The sequence below is a fragment of the Corythoichthys intestinalis genome, chromosome 18 (genome assembly GCF_030265065.1).
Source record: "Corythoichthys intestinalis isolate RoL2023-P3 chromosome 18, ASM3026506v1, whole genome shotgun sequence".
Classification (NCBI taxonomy): domain Eukaryota; kingdom Metazoa; phylum Chordata; class Actinopteri; order Syngnathiformes; family Syngnathidae; genus Corythoichthys; species Corythoichthys intestinalis.
This window is the reverse complement of record NC_080412.1, coordinates 43,903,696-43,919,040: the sequence shown is the minus strand read 5'-3', so window position 1 is coordinate 43,919,040 and position 15,345 is coordinate 43,903,696. Positions and strand designations below refer to the sequence as shown.

At 37.5% G+C, this 15,345-nt stretch overlaps 1 protein-coding gene across 5 annotated transcripts in view; it reads right to left on the bottom strand.

Moving 5' to 3' along the window:
- Positions 1-15,345, bottom strand: part of gria3a (glutamate receptor, ionotropic, AMPA 3a) — a 169,488-nt gene that overhangs the window by 10,364 nt on the left and 143,779 nt on the right. For 3 of the 5 annotated variants that reach the window (XR_009061388.1, XM_057821752.1, XM_057821750.1), the window contains exon 14: positions 12,070-12,184. The exons of the other annotated variants lie outside the window; for them this stretch is intronic. Coding sequence is in view for 2 of the 3 variants with exons in the window: in XM_057821752.1 (XP_057677735.1) it covers positions 12,070-12,184 (115 nt within the window). In the remaining variant the exon portion in view is untranslated. The remainder of the gene's footprint in view (positions 1-12,069; positions 12,185-15,345) is intronic. 5 annotated transcript variants of the gene reach the window in all.

Sequence of the window (15,345 nt, the reverse complement as noted above, 5' to 3'; positions counted from 1 at the left end):
GTCACGGCACCAATGTAACCAGTTTTGAAACACACCCCGACGCGATCCGCTCCCACCTATCTTGACCAAGCTGGGACGCAAACCCACGCCGAAAACCTTCGCTGCCGATCCGGGTCACGGCACCAATGTAACCGGTTTTGAAACACACCCCGACGCGATCCGCTCCCATCTATCTTGACCAAGCTGGGACGCAAACCCACGCCGCGTTATGTATGTGTGACCGGTACACGCCGGTACACGCAGGTCCGCGAGTGTGAGGCAGTGCGTGGAAAACCTTCCCTCCGATGCCTTCAAGTAGGGACGCTAACCACTGCGCCGTTGGCTCGAGCTTTATTGGAGCAGTGGTTAGCGTCCCTGCACTGTTGATGTGGGGCGCGTCATGCAGCGCGGCGTGGGTTCGCGTCCCAGCCTGGTCAGTGAGGTGCGAACAGAGCGTGGCGTGTTTTAAACCAGTTACATATGTCCAGTGTTGGGACGCTAACCACTGCGCCATAAAGCCCAAGCCAACAACACAGCTGCCAACGTCCCTACTTGAAGGCGTCGGAGGGAAGGTTTTCCATTGCCTGGTACACCAGACTCACCGCTGTTCCAGCTATTGAGTCTGGCCACCATTCACGTAAAAAAACAGCCCGTTATTTTTTATATTATGCGCAACTCTGATTTCATGTTTATTGTGCAATAATCTAATTGTTACATGTATTTGTTACATGTTTTGATGCATTTTAAATGATTTATGTCTGTATGTTAAACACATCTTTAATCACAGAATTTTCAGGTTACAAAACTATTTCCAGAGCCAATTAATTTCATCAGTAGAGGTACCGCTGTATTAACTCATTGGCTGCCATTCACTGACGTCATGGTGGCGATCGTTCAAGGGAAACATGATCACTCAATGCTAGCCAGTGTCGTTTTCGTCACAATGACGATAATGCAAAAATTTCGTGGACGAAAATTTTTTCATGACGATGACGAGACGATAACAAGCTAAAAACTTATCTTGGGAAACTAAAACCAGACGACACGAATGCCAGTTTTCGTCTGACGAGACGAAAATGCGCCATAGTTTTCGTCGCATGTTCACAGTGTGTGACATTTTATGTGGTTAGCCTGCCTGGTTGTGTCACTCATGTGACGTGCTGAGACTCCCCAACTCACCCACTAGTTTAGTGTTCTCTCCAGCCTACCCATTTCTTGTTTTGAGACACACACGGTAAGATTTTTTATCCTGGCAAGAGAGAATATGCAATGTTGTTTTAGCCTTTAAGGTCTGTGCTGAGTGCTAAATGTAACTCATAGCGTTAGCATAGCATTCACGTTAGCATTAGGCCATTGCTAACGGCGAGTGTCCTCCTAAACTCTCGGACAACTTTTTTACATACAATTTGTGGCGTCCAGGCGGGTATGACTAATTTAAAGTAATATAGCCTACTGTTTTCTTGCTGAGTGTGTATTATCACATGATAGATTTGTAGATGCTACAATATGTGCTCGTCTGTCAATGTCCATTGGAAACCTTTTATTTTTGGAGTGAAGTTTTCAAATTTTACAGATAAAAATATTGAGTAAACGTCGACTAAAACTAGACAAATTTTGAGTTTTCATCAACAAAAACTAGACAAAGACGCATTTGGAAATGACTAAAATAAGACTAATAAGTATTATCGTCCAAAAGACTAAAACTAAGACGAAAATTAAAATGGCTGCCAAAAACATCAGTGCCAGAGAGAATATGTAATGTTGCTTTAGCCTTTCAAGTCTGTGCTAGGTGATCATCACACACCAAATGTAACTCGTAGCGTTAGCAACGGCGAACGTCCTCTTAAACTGATGTAGTCCCCGGGTTATGACGTACCCAATTTACGTGATTTTGACATTTTCGCCATTTTGTCTAGTCTTTTTTTAAATAATGTTGACTTTTGTTTTGTGATGCTTGCTTTTATTTTGCTGCAGGAAGCATAGAGCAGGTAGTACTTCCGCATGCGAGTAAGAGGGTATTTAACAATTTTGAGATTTAAGGGGTGTTTAGGGGTACTTAAATGGTTAATACCAACTTACGCAGAAATTTGGGTTACGTCGCCAGTGTAGGAACAGAACTCGTTCGCAGTGTTGTTAATCTTACTTTAAAAAAGTAATTAATTACAGTTACAAATTACTTCTCCCAAAAGTAATTGTGTTAGTAACTCGGTTACCTGAATGTAAAAGTAATTAGTTACTTGGCAAAGTAACTGGTGAGAATTTTCTTTTTGTTTTCTCAAAAAATAAAAAATAAAAACAGCTCACACAATGTGAAGTTTAAAGGGTTTTTGGGACAATTGGCCCTAGCCCAATTCTTTACCCTCCACTTACCTGGACACAAGGGTATTGCGATAACTAGATAGTAACCTTTGCTATGTGTGGAAGTCATTTAATGTTCTAAATCAACCGTAAAAGTTGTTAAAATTGCTCCCATTATTGCATTAGTTCCCTTCTACTTTCAACATGTGTAAGTTTTAAAACTGTTTCATCATTTAAAGATAGATTTAAGTCAGGATTTTGCTGATTTAGGAGCATTTTAGATAAAAGGTTATTTGAATCACTAGGAAGCTTCTCTACTACAGAGCTTTCCTAAGAGGTCTACTGCTTTAAGATGGCGACTGTTTACTGACGCATCTAGTTCTTTAGATATGTTGCTAATGCCACTGTGTCTGTCATTTGCATCTAGTTCTACAATATTTGATTTCTACTGTAGCATTATGTGGGCGTAGTTTGGCTATCGGCTACAGTCAGGTATTATTGGAGCCACCTTGCATCGCGTTTGCAACGGGGTCCCCACTCCTGCTCTGCTCTCTCGTCTCCGTGAGTCCGTCTCCCTCAGATTTACGCGTAATCCAACATAGTAACGCAGAGTAACGCACGCCTTTTCCGCCTCAGAAATGGTAACGCCGTTGCCAAGATGAGAAAAGTAATTAATTAGATTAGCCACTATTGAAAAAAATAACGCCATTAGTAACGCTGTTATATTCTAATGCCGTTATTAACAACCAGTGTTGTTAATCTTACTGAAAAAAAGTAATTAATTATAGTTACAAATTACTTCTCCCAAAAAGTAATTGCGTTAGTAACTCAATTACCTGAATGTGTGAATAATTAGTTACTTGGCAAAGTAATTGGTGATAATTACTTTTTTTTTTCCTCAAAAAAAAAAAAAAAAAAAAAAAAACATTGGCCATACTATGTGAACTTTTTTTGTGAAGGTTTTTGGTACAATTGGCCCGAGCCCAATTCTTTACCCTAATTTACCCTTCACCCTGAATCAACTGTTAAAAGTTGTTAAAATTGCTCCCATTATTGCATTAGTTCCCTTCTCTCTACTTTCGACAAATGAAAGTTTTAAAACTATTTCATCATTTAAAGATAGATTCAAGTCAAGATTTTGCCGATTTAGAAGTATTTTAGATAAAAAGTTACTTAGGTTCGTTAGGAAGGTTCTCTACAACAGAGCCGTAATAAAAGGTCTACTGCTTTAAGATGGAGGCTGTTTACTAACGCATCTAGTGCCGTGTCTGTCATTTTGCATCTAGTTATATCTATATACAGTATATGCAGTGTTGTTAATTTTACTTTAAAATAGTAATTAATTACAGTTACAAATTACTTCTCCCAAAAAGTAATTGCGTTAGTAACTCAGTTACCTGAATGTAAGAGTAATTAGTTACTTGGCAAAGTAACTAGTGATAATTTTTTTTTCTCAAAAAAAAAAACAAAAAAAAACAAAAAACAAAACAAACAAACAAACAAACAAAAAACAGGTCACACAATGTGAAGTTTAAAGGATTTGGGGGACAATTGGCCCAAGTCTTTACCCTCCACTTAACTAGACACAAGGGTATAGAGCCTACCCACGTACCACGTGCTCGCTGTATGGTTCCGCCCACTTGTCCGTCATTTTGACTCTGTATTAGCATTGTTTTCAATTGATGGCGGAATTTAAAATGCATTTCATGGAAGACTCGGTGCTTTCTGATGCCGCAAACTCACTGGATCTGTTGCATAAAAGGCGTTATGAGGAAAAGCTTCGTTCTATACAGTCGCCAGATCCATATTTGATGCCCAAATCGATGTTTTTCGACCCACTGTCTTCGCCCTGTCTGCCTGACATCTGCTACGCAGATATTTACAATTATCTTGTCCACACTAAATCAGCCTATTCTCACGAAAATTTGAAAAACTTCAAGAGCTTGGAGGCTTATAAATACTTCGTTGCTGGTTGGGTGAAACAGGTCCTCGTCCACGAAAATTCGGCAGGAATCTATCTTGTGCTTGGAAAGGTGAGTTACGAAATTTTCAATTCAAAATCTTTTGTTATTGCTAACATCCACTGTCAAGTCTAATGTATTTCATGTCGTTTGTCAATGGAGTTAAGGCTTTTAATGTTTATATGGTTTAGCGATAGCACTCTCACTACATACATACGTGTATGTTGTCGGCGATTAGCCTAGCAATGATCTTAATTGTGGTTATTTGTCAGCCCCGTAGACGAGGCCAGTTTCTTTCACTTGGTACCAGCTAAATATTATTCAAAAAATAACGATGGTGGAAGAAAGGGAAGTCACAAACATCTTGAATTTGAAACTATGTCGTACTACGTCGTATGTTGTCGGTGATTAGCCTCGCAATGATCTTAATTGTGGTTGTCAGGCCAAAACCCTCTAAATATATATTAAATGCATCTTACCGGATATAAAATGACTACTACATAGTCTGTGGTGATTTTTTGGTGTCCAGTTTTCACGTCGAATTGCAGCCGTCCATTTCGCTCTCCTCTTTGGATCCCTCAGAATACGGTAAAACTTCAAGTCTCTCCTTCCATCTTCTCTGTTAGTGCAACCAACAGCCACACACGCCTTCACCATTTTGATTATTAATGTTAAGGAGCAGAAAAACACGCCGTAAATAGGAGAAATGTACGTAGCCGTAACAGGTTAACACTATGTTTTGACGGACAAGTGGGCGGAACCATACAGCGAGCACGTGGTACGTGGGTAGGCTCTATTGCGATAACTAGCTAGTAACCTTTGCTATGTGTGGAAGTCATTTAAAGTTGTGAATCAACCGTTAAAGTTGTTAAAATTGCTCCCGTTATTGCATTAGTTCCCTTCTGTCTACTTTAAACATGTGTACGTTTTAAAACTGTTTCATCATTTAAAGATAGATTTAAGTTAAGATTTTGCCGATTTAGAAGCATTTTAGATTAAAAAAAAAAAAAAGTTACTTAGGTTCGCTAGGAAGGATCTCTACATCAGGACCTTCCTGACAGGTCTACTGCTTTAAGATGGCGGCTGTTTACTAACACATGTAGTCCTTAAAACATGTTGGCAATGCAGCTGTGTCAGTTTTGCATCTAGTTCTATAATATGATATCTACCGTGTCATGTGGGCGTAGTTTGTCGGCTATGGCTACAGTCAGGTATTATTGGAGCCACCTAGCATCGCGGTTGCAACGGCGTCTTCCCCACTGCTGCTCTGCTCTCGTCCCCGTGAGTCCGTTTCTCTCAGACTGTTTTTTATTCAACCAACTTAGTAACGCATAGTAACGCACGCCTTTCCCGCCTCAGTAACGGTAACGGCGTTGCCAAGATGAGAAAAGTAATTAATTAGATTACTCATTGCTGAAAAAAATAACGCCGTTAGTAACGCCGTTATATTGTAACGCCGTTATTAACAACACTGTTAACAACACTGCTTGTTCGTAACCCGGGGACTACCTGTACTGGACATTTAGTTTCCTACATTGATTGGAAAAAATTGGGAGGCGGTGTTTAAGTGACTGGCTCCATCTAGTGTTAAAGCTGAGATGTGCAACAAAATGTAGGCTGAATTTAAGCTTCTTTTGTGGAAATTTTCGATGATATTCTCATAAATTCCTGTAGGCGAACAAAAACTGTGGCCGTAGTTTGGACACCCCCGCAGTACCGCATAATTGTTGGCTAAAATGACATCACATCTTGATGTAAATTAGGGCTGCCACAATCGACAACTATTTTGAAAATTGATAAATTGTCCTAAAAATTTCCCCAATCTTCTTTATTTAAAAACCACATAAGCTGTTTTCTGATGCATTGTTTTTTTTTTTTTTAAGTATTCATTTAAAAACAGCAATTTCCAACCTAAAATGTGAAGCCCAGAGTAATATATTGTGATTTAACGAGCTGATGAGTCGACTCATCGCAAAAGTACTTGTGGTGATTAACCAAGAATCAAAATAATTGTTTGTGGCAGCCCTAACGTAAATTTGGATTTCATTTCTGTAGAATACTATAGTGCACGTGATTAAACGTTGCCATGAAATGTTCTCAGCAGTTTTTGCATATGTTACATTGATTATCCACTTTTCTGAAACTGAAACAAAAGGCGTCAGTCAGGAGGTTGTCTACAGTCTCTCCCAGCGATGGACCACAGACTCGAGTCGTCGCCTGTTTGATAATTCTGTGGCAGTGTGTTGCAAGCTGGAAAAAAGGGAAGTGAGTAGCAATCGTGGGGCCGGTGCTCATTGTCAGGGGCCTCATTGGTGAACCAAACAAAAGGACACACAACATGATAACGTGCATCTTCTCAAATGGAATGAAAATATCCCACAAGACAGTACTGTACAAAAAGTCACCATTGTGTTTGTTGTTATTTATACTTCACGTCAATGTTGATTATCTTACTTTCTTAATTAATGTAGGCATCATATGTTAGCGTTAAAATTTGCATATTGCCACATCTTTTAGAATCTTTCGTGCCAAACATATATGGGAATTAAGCAAGGATTGTCTGAAACAGCTATACTGTGAATTTGAAGCTTGTTGACAAGTTTGAATTGAAAAAATTGCCACAAGAGCGCAGCAATCCACCATTTAAAAAAACATTAATATTAGAATTGAGGAAATACAGGTCGTCCCTGGGTTACAACGTAAACGACTTTGTGATGACGATGTCTGGTCCACCACTTTGTCGTGTTTTTTAGTCACATGAACAGTACCTTACTGTACTTCACGGTATCTCATTTTTTACTTTGCTTTATTAATATGACGTGTTTTGTCCTCACTAAATGTGAAGTCGTTCAGCTTGACAGCAAATAAGGTAATTGTGCTTTTTAAAGCTTTTGACTTACTTCACTTTTGACAATTTGTAAAGCTGTAACACACACATGTACACTCATGTTCAAAACGGCACGTGTTTTTATGATAAAATATTTGACACAGAAGTGTTCAAACATCAATCTAGTCTGATAATATATAAATTTAGTAGATTAAATTATCCTAATTTGCCTAACAAAAGTCTGCTAGTTGAAATGCTACGAATGCTAACATATTTACAATTCTCATAGCAAATTGCTCACACATAACTCCACAAACTGTAGCTGTAAACTTAATTACAAATGCATACACAAACATATATCAGCTGAAACATCTTACAGCCTGATGTGAGCCAAACCAGAGCGCAGCTATCCTTTATCCATGTCAGACGTCTGAGTCTGCTAAGTCATACAAGGCGACAGTCCAGCCAGACCCTACGCTGCCACCAGAGGGCAGTGTATCCACTGTCATTAAACAAAATACAATACTTTTGGACTTTTTGGATAGCGAAATCTCGGGTTACGTCGCCAGCGTAGGAAAGCAACTCGTTCGTAACTAGGGTTGTTCCGATCATGTTTTTTTTGCTCCCGATCCGATCCCGATCGTTTTAGTTTGAGTATCTGCCGATATTTCCCGATCCAATTGCTTTTTTTTGCTCCCGATTCAATTCCAATCATTCCCGATAATTTTTCCCGATCATATACATTTTGGCAATGCATTAAGAAAAAAAGGAATAAAACTCGAACGAATATATAGATTCAACATACAGTACATGAGTACTATATTTGTTTATTATGACAATAAATCCTCAAGATGGCATTTGCATTATTAACATTCTATCTGTGAGAGGGATCCACGGATAGAAAGACTTGTGACTTTGTATATTGTGACTAAATATTGCCATCTAGTGTATTTGTTGAGCTTTCAGTAAATGATACTGTAGCCATGCCCAAATGCATGATGGGAAGTGGAACCATGACTGTGCGCAGTGCTACCAATTGATATATCTTCTCTGCATTGGGAAATAACATAAGGTCTTAAGAAAAAGATCAACTGCTACCTTGCTTCCCCACATTGCTTCCCATGATATTTCTAATCATAGGGAGAGAGATTTTAAGGCTTTAGCCAATTAAAAAAAGGCTCCAAAGGCTGCCAAAATTCACTGTACTCATTTTACGCTGCCTTTTATCTATCTATACAGGCAAAACTGCGCCATTACAGATTGAGCGCAACAATGCGTGAGTGGGTCGTGCAGTGCATGCATTAATTGCGTTAAATATTTTTAACGTAATACATTTTTTAAAAAATTAATTACCGCCGTTATCGGGATAAATTTGAATAACCCTACCTTAAGCCTAAACTAAAGACTCTGGATGAGTGTAACATATTATGTCTGTAACGTTAAATACAATTAGAAAACGATTTAATTAAAAAAAAAATATATATTAAAAAAAGGCATGGCCGATATTTTTTTGCCAATTCCGATACTTTGCCGATCGATCGGGACATCTCTATTCGTAACCTGGGGACTACCTGTATTTGCTCCTACAACACATGAAATGCTGATGAACATAAGCGCTTTTTTGTTTCAAAAAATTCCAAAGGCTTTTCCATATATCCAGGGTGCTTAGTCTCGATGTGCTGAAGCAGCTTTGAAGGCTTAATGCTAACTTTTGGCCACATGTTATGCAGAGTGGACTTGGCGTAGACTCCTCTTCTGACTCGTCAGGTGGCATTTCCCCCGTAAAAAGCTGTTCTAAGACATCTGTTTTTCAGTCATCTTCCCTAAGCGTGTGGGCTTATAACCGTATTGGCCTGAATATAAGATGACCCCCTCTTTTGAAAAAAAGACTTTTTGAACACCAAATTAATTTTTATACAGAAAATTACAGTACATCCGAAACAAATCATTATAACAATATATTTGAGAGAAAAAGCATGTTATTTTGCCTCATTCAAATCTTAATATCTGAACATTTAAATATGTAAACTAAAGTGCAATCACATTCGTAAATGAATGGCTTCTGGTTTTTGAAATGTAAATAAACCAATTTATTGTGATAAAACAACAAAATTGCAATAACTGCATTAACCATCAAAGTGAAGTCTTACTAACTGTAGTCTTGAAACAAATCTGAATAAGGAAAAACATTGCAATAAAATAATGCAAACTGGTTAAACTTGAGAGTAGCTGAGATCTGTCATGACAGGACATCGCTTCAATGATATCTGGCGCCATCTAGCGTAGTGAATGGGGAGAGTAGCTGAGATCTGTCATGACAGAACATCGCTTCAATGATATCTCGCGCCATCTAGCGCCGTGAATGGGTAGTATGTCTAGACCGCGAATGTAAGACGACCCCCTCTTTTTCAGTGTTATTTCAATGCAAAAAACACCGTCTTATATTCGGGCCAATACGGTAATAAACTGTGAACCTTGACAACTGAATGTTGGACTTGTCAAGACAAAGTAGAGGTGCTTAATGGGATTTGTCCCAGATTTTCTAATACTACATTTTCTAAAATGTAGACAGAACGTACACTGGTTTAGCTACAGTTCTGGATGCTAGTCGTAGGGGCCGTTTACATGGTGACTCTCCAAGAAGACGAAAAATTTCAAATATGCATTTACATGGTTTCGTTCCAATTTTTCGTCTTCGCCGACACCATATGCACGCGAGGCAATTCCGCTACTCAGTCATTGCGTCTTTGTGTCGCAGAGTCGCCATGTAAACTGCCCCTAACACACCACAGACGCGCCTGGTGTATTACCGGGGTCACTGTTTTCACTGACTGACGCTCGGCTGCTACTGAGGTGTGTAAACACTCCAGTAATGGCGGCCACCACTAGAGGGCGATGTTTTTATATCTCTACACGGATTAGTCAATAGAGTAGGCAGGCAGATTGGTGTGTCAAGAGTCACAGGCCAGAATGTGGTCGTTAATTATTTATTATTTCTGTGCGGCCTGGTAGCATTTGCGCCACGGTGGTTGGGGTACAATGATATCAACAATAATCTGTGACCTATCTAAAAAAATATTAATATTAGAAATGAATAAACTATTATTGTTTTCAATTTTATTAAATAAATAAGCACTATTATAAGAGTCTCAAAAAAGAGGGTTCCAAACGAATTTAAGTAAACTATGTCACAAAACTAATAATCGACTATTAAAATAGTAGTTGCAATTTATCATGGCAGCCCAAGTCTGTAATATATCCACAATACAGATTGTATTGTCATAGCCAGGGGTGAAAGTGGCTAGAATTTCTTGCCGGAACTCCCCAACATGAATGTCGCCACGGAGCCAGAAATTTTATTTATTATTATTATTTCTTTCTTTTTTTTTTTCTTTATGCTACCTCTTAAACTACTGAAATGCAAAGAAAACTGTTTTAGTGCTATCATTCAAAATTGTATTTTTTCAATGATTTGCAAAATAAAAGTTAACAAAAGCAGCAATAACCCCAACCTCCATCTCCTATTTTTTATTTTCCCTCATTTCCTCACATACTAAATGCCAAATCTCAATTTTAACTACTTAAGAACATAGGATGTATATTAAAATTGAGGTTAATGTAAACATGTACAATAAGATGTAGATAACATACATTCAGAAAAATAAGTGAGTGAAATGGAATATATTTTGAAGATTACGCAATGACTTTTTCAAATCACAAGGAAATGAATAAGTAGCCTTACATAAATGAACAAATATAAGTCCAAAGTGCACATTGACAGCTAAGATGTTCTGAACTTCCCCATCGGAGCAAATAAAACTAAACATGATAAATAAGCCTCCTCAACTCTTTCATTGCTCTTAAAGATTTGATCCATTTTACGTTGCATTGCCCTTTTTTGAACCTTCATTTGAACCAATCAAAGCTAACTATCTCTGCTGATCACATGTTAGTATGTCAGCCAATTGAACAGATAAATGAGTCAAGGCGTTTTGGTTTGCATTCGCACATTAACATGACTCATCATCATCAGACTGCAGCAGCTGCGGAAACCTCCATGCCGTCCGTGGAATAAAATAAATAATAAATATTGGCGGAAACGGATTACGCTACACAAGCACTTTATTATGCTTGTTGTTAACACTTGTGTATGTAAATCTGATGTTGGTAGATTGTTTTCTTCTTGGAGATGAAACGCACGTGTGGCAGCTTAGCATTATTATTATTTTTTTTTACATAACGATTTGACAGTTGCCGTCATTTTTTCGGAATCAAACCACCGTGTACCGGAACAGCATTCCGGCCCTGAATCTTATACCAGAACTGCGTTCCTGACTGTTCTGGCCCACTTTCACACCTGGTTATAGCAAACAATAATCAAATGAAAATGGTACAACAAACGTGACTTTTTAACAGTACTGTATAAGAAAAAAAAAAAAAAAATCAAAACCAGAATGGGATATGATGGTGTACATGTCACAAATGGGGCCCCTGTTTATATCTTGCATGGTTTCACCGCCACACGGAGGTGACCATTTGTGTGTGTGTGACCAAGCAAATGTGACATCCATGATTTGTCTGTTTAGAATTCTCACGTTTGCCTGTAATGCTTCATCCCCTCAAGACAACGCTGTTCCCTGTGCCTGCTGCACTAGAGCGCCCACTGGGGGCGTGCTTGTAGCGCTCAGCTTAGCGCTTTGGCAGATTAACCTTAAAGCGTTCTTGTTGGCGTGTGGTTAAAAAAAAGCGGGGTTTAGGAAATGTTTCCCGTATTTTTTAGCCACACACCAAACGTTTCCACTCCAAAAAATATTCACAAATCATTCATTTCTTATGTAAGAATGAATGGCGCTCTATTAGCCAAGTAAAGGGTTCCTGGTTGATCTCAGCAGCAAAGAATCAAGAGAAACTAGAATAGTTATCACGTGGGATTAAGTTTGACGTGACGTCAGCCTTGCCGATTACTCTGTTAGGACACCCGACTTTGGTGACATTGAGGCTGACCTTAGAGTCACCTCCCCCGCTGCCGCACTCTCCTTTGTCGTACCACCATTTGTTTTTCAATTTGTCCAAGAGGCCTTGCTCATTCAGTTTTAACACTGCCAGGTTAACAGCATTTCTTGAAACGATAAAACATAACTTGTAAGAAAAGGGAACAGGTCCGTGAGAAATCTAATAGTAATAGTAGTGGTGTTCAAGATCAGTGAGTGGTTGATTAGGGGAGCACGGAAGGGACAAATTGCTAGAGAATTGTCACTTGTGTGGAAAAAGTAAGAGGCAATTTGACATTCATACGTAGAGAGGTGGCATGGAGAGTCACACTGTTTGGTACACCGCTCACCAAAAGTTCGGGGTGAAATTTCAGGATGAACCTGAAGTGCACTTTCACCTTTACAAGTAAACTAAACAAAAAAAGTCATATTATTACATAGTGTAAACTGCTACACACTCTACGTACATGTAGCTTAGCTGGGAGCTACGACGAAGCATCAATATAAGCCATTTATTGATTATAATTTGATGTAGATGAGCCAAAAGATAAACTCTAAAATATAGACTCAGGAGATGCACTATATTATTCCAATTCGCTATGACGTCACTTACGTCGTAAAGCTACTACGTAGCTGGGAGTTACGACGAAGTGTCGGTAGAACTATAAATCATTCTATTGATAATGATTTGATGTAGATGAGCCAAAATATGAAGGATTTCTTTTTCTTTAATTGTAAACCCGATTGTAAAACGTAGTGGGTAGCAGTTTATTAAGCTACATCATACGGAGCCCCTATAGGGACATGGGACATAAACTATCTGGTAAACATTAGCATTCTATAGCATTTAAGCTAGCGGACTTTTGCTATGCAAGTTAGCCAACTGTTGTAAACATTAGCATTATATAGCATTTAAGCGAGCGGACATTTGCTATGCATAAATATATAATATATGATAAAAATAATAATATACAACATACATAATATATAATATATATTAGTGCTGCAATGATTAATCGATTAACTCGAGTATTCGATAGGAAAAAAATATTCGAATTAAATTTTGCTGCTTCGAGTATTCGTTTAATTAAAGTGACATTGTAATGGTTTATTTTGAAAGTGTTTGCATTTAGTTTTATTGATTTGGGTGGATACACTGCCTTCTAGTCTGCCTCAATTCACATGGCTGAATCCAGGTGCTCGCTGTTAAGACCAACATAAGCTAAATTTTGTTTGAGCTAATTTAATTTTTTTTTTTTTTTTTTTTTATGCATTCGTAATTTAGTTTATAGGTATATTTAGCCTATTTTTGTGGGAATATGTGTCTGAACCATTTGTTAAGAGCATTGTAAAAAAGTTAGCATTTTATCGCATTTAAACTAGCGGACTTTTGCAATCTAAGCTAGCCAATTGTTCTTTTGTTGTACATAGAGCCTCATTAATTTTTCATACCGTTTGAGGCTCAGCTCAGGTAATTTAATTTTTCATGTTCCTTATCCGATTACTAGATTATTCAAAGTAATGGTTTATCAATTAATCGACTACTAAAATAATCGATAGCTGCAGCCCTAATATATATAAATATAAATATATGTTTACCAGATATTATCAGTTATTTTCTGGTAAACATTAGCATTATGTATCATTCAAGCTATAATGCTATATAATGCTAATGTTTACCAGATATTTTCAGATATATTCTGGTAAACATTAGCATTATATAGCATTCAAGCCAGCGGACTTTTGCTATGCAAGTTAGCCAATTGTTGTAAACATTAGCATTCTCTAGCATTTAAGCTAGTGGACTTTTGCTATGCAAGTTAGCCAATCAACAATTTACCAGATATTTTCTGGTGCGCACCATCGATGTCCCTTTAAGGGCTCCGTATTATATAGCATTTAAGCTAGCAAACTTTTGCTATGCAAGTTAGCCAATTGTTGTAAACATTAGCATCATATAGCATTTAAGCTAGCAGACTTTTGCTATGCAAGTTAGCCAATTGTTGTAAATATTAGCATTATATAGCATTTAAGCTAGCAAACTTTTGCAAGTTAGCCAAGACTAACTTGCAAGTTAGCCAAGGCCAACTTTCATAGCAAACGTCCGCTAGCTTAAATGCTATATAATGCTAACCCCAACCAGAAAGTTTCTGGTGCGCACCAGAACATTAGCCCACGGAAATAATACGACTTTTTCTCTCATAGTAATAGTACTAGTAGCAAAAGTAGGACTATTACATCGAGAAAAAAAGAAAGTCAAACTGTTACTACGAGAAAGTCGTAGAAATTGTTCAAAACATTATTTAAAAGCAAATTTTTCTTGATTTAGATGAAAAATTACCATTTTTTAGAGCTTTAATAAGAACAAATGGTCATATTGACTTAAAGTGAAATAAACTAACACATTCATCTTTTAACTAGTCTTCAACACTCAAAACAAGATGGAGGAAATTATTTGACTACATTTAAGAAAAAATAGCTGATTAAGATGTTATAAATTTGCATTGTAAAATATTTATTCTGGAATCAAGAACTTTTCTGATTAAAGATGAAATATTAGGGCTGTCAAAAGATTAAAATTTTTTAATCGAGTTAATTACAGTTTAAAAATGAATCGTAATTAATCGCAATTCAAACCATCTGTAAAATATGCCATATTTTTCTGTAAATTATTGTTGGACTGGAAAGATAAGACACAAGATGGATACATACATTCAACATACGATACATAAGTACTGTATTTGTTTATTATAACAATAAATCAACAAGATGGCATTAACATTATTAACATTCTGTTAAAGCGATCCATGGATAGAAAGACTTGTAGTTCTTAAAAGATAAATGTTAGTACAAGTTATAGAAATTTTATATTAAAACCCCTCTGAATGTTTTCGTTTTAATAAAATTTGTAAAATTTTCAATCAAAAAATAAACTAGTAGCCCGCCATTGTTCATGTCAATAATTACAAAATGCTCATGGGTACTTAAGCCCATAAAATCAGTCGCACCAAAGCGCCAGCAGAGGGCAGCAAAACTCCCAAAAACACAAGTAACAAGTTGGCATTGCACTGTGTTGTCATTTTAATCTGTTTGAGGGGGGCATGTGCATTAATTGCGTCAAATATTTTAACGTGATTAATTTAAAAATTACCGCCCGTTAATGCGATAATTTTGACAGCCCTATTAAATATACTCATTTATTGCTTAAAATAAGCATGTTAAGCTTATTTCCAGCTAGATGGCAAATACAACACCTGGACTGGAAGGGAGTGAGTTAATCACTCTCCAG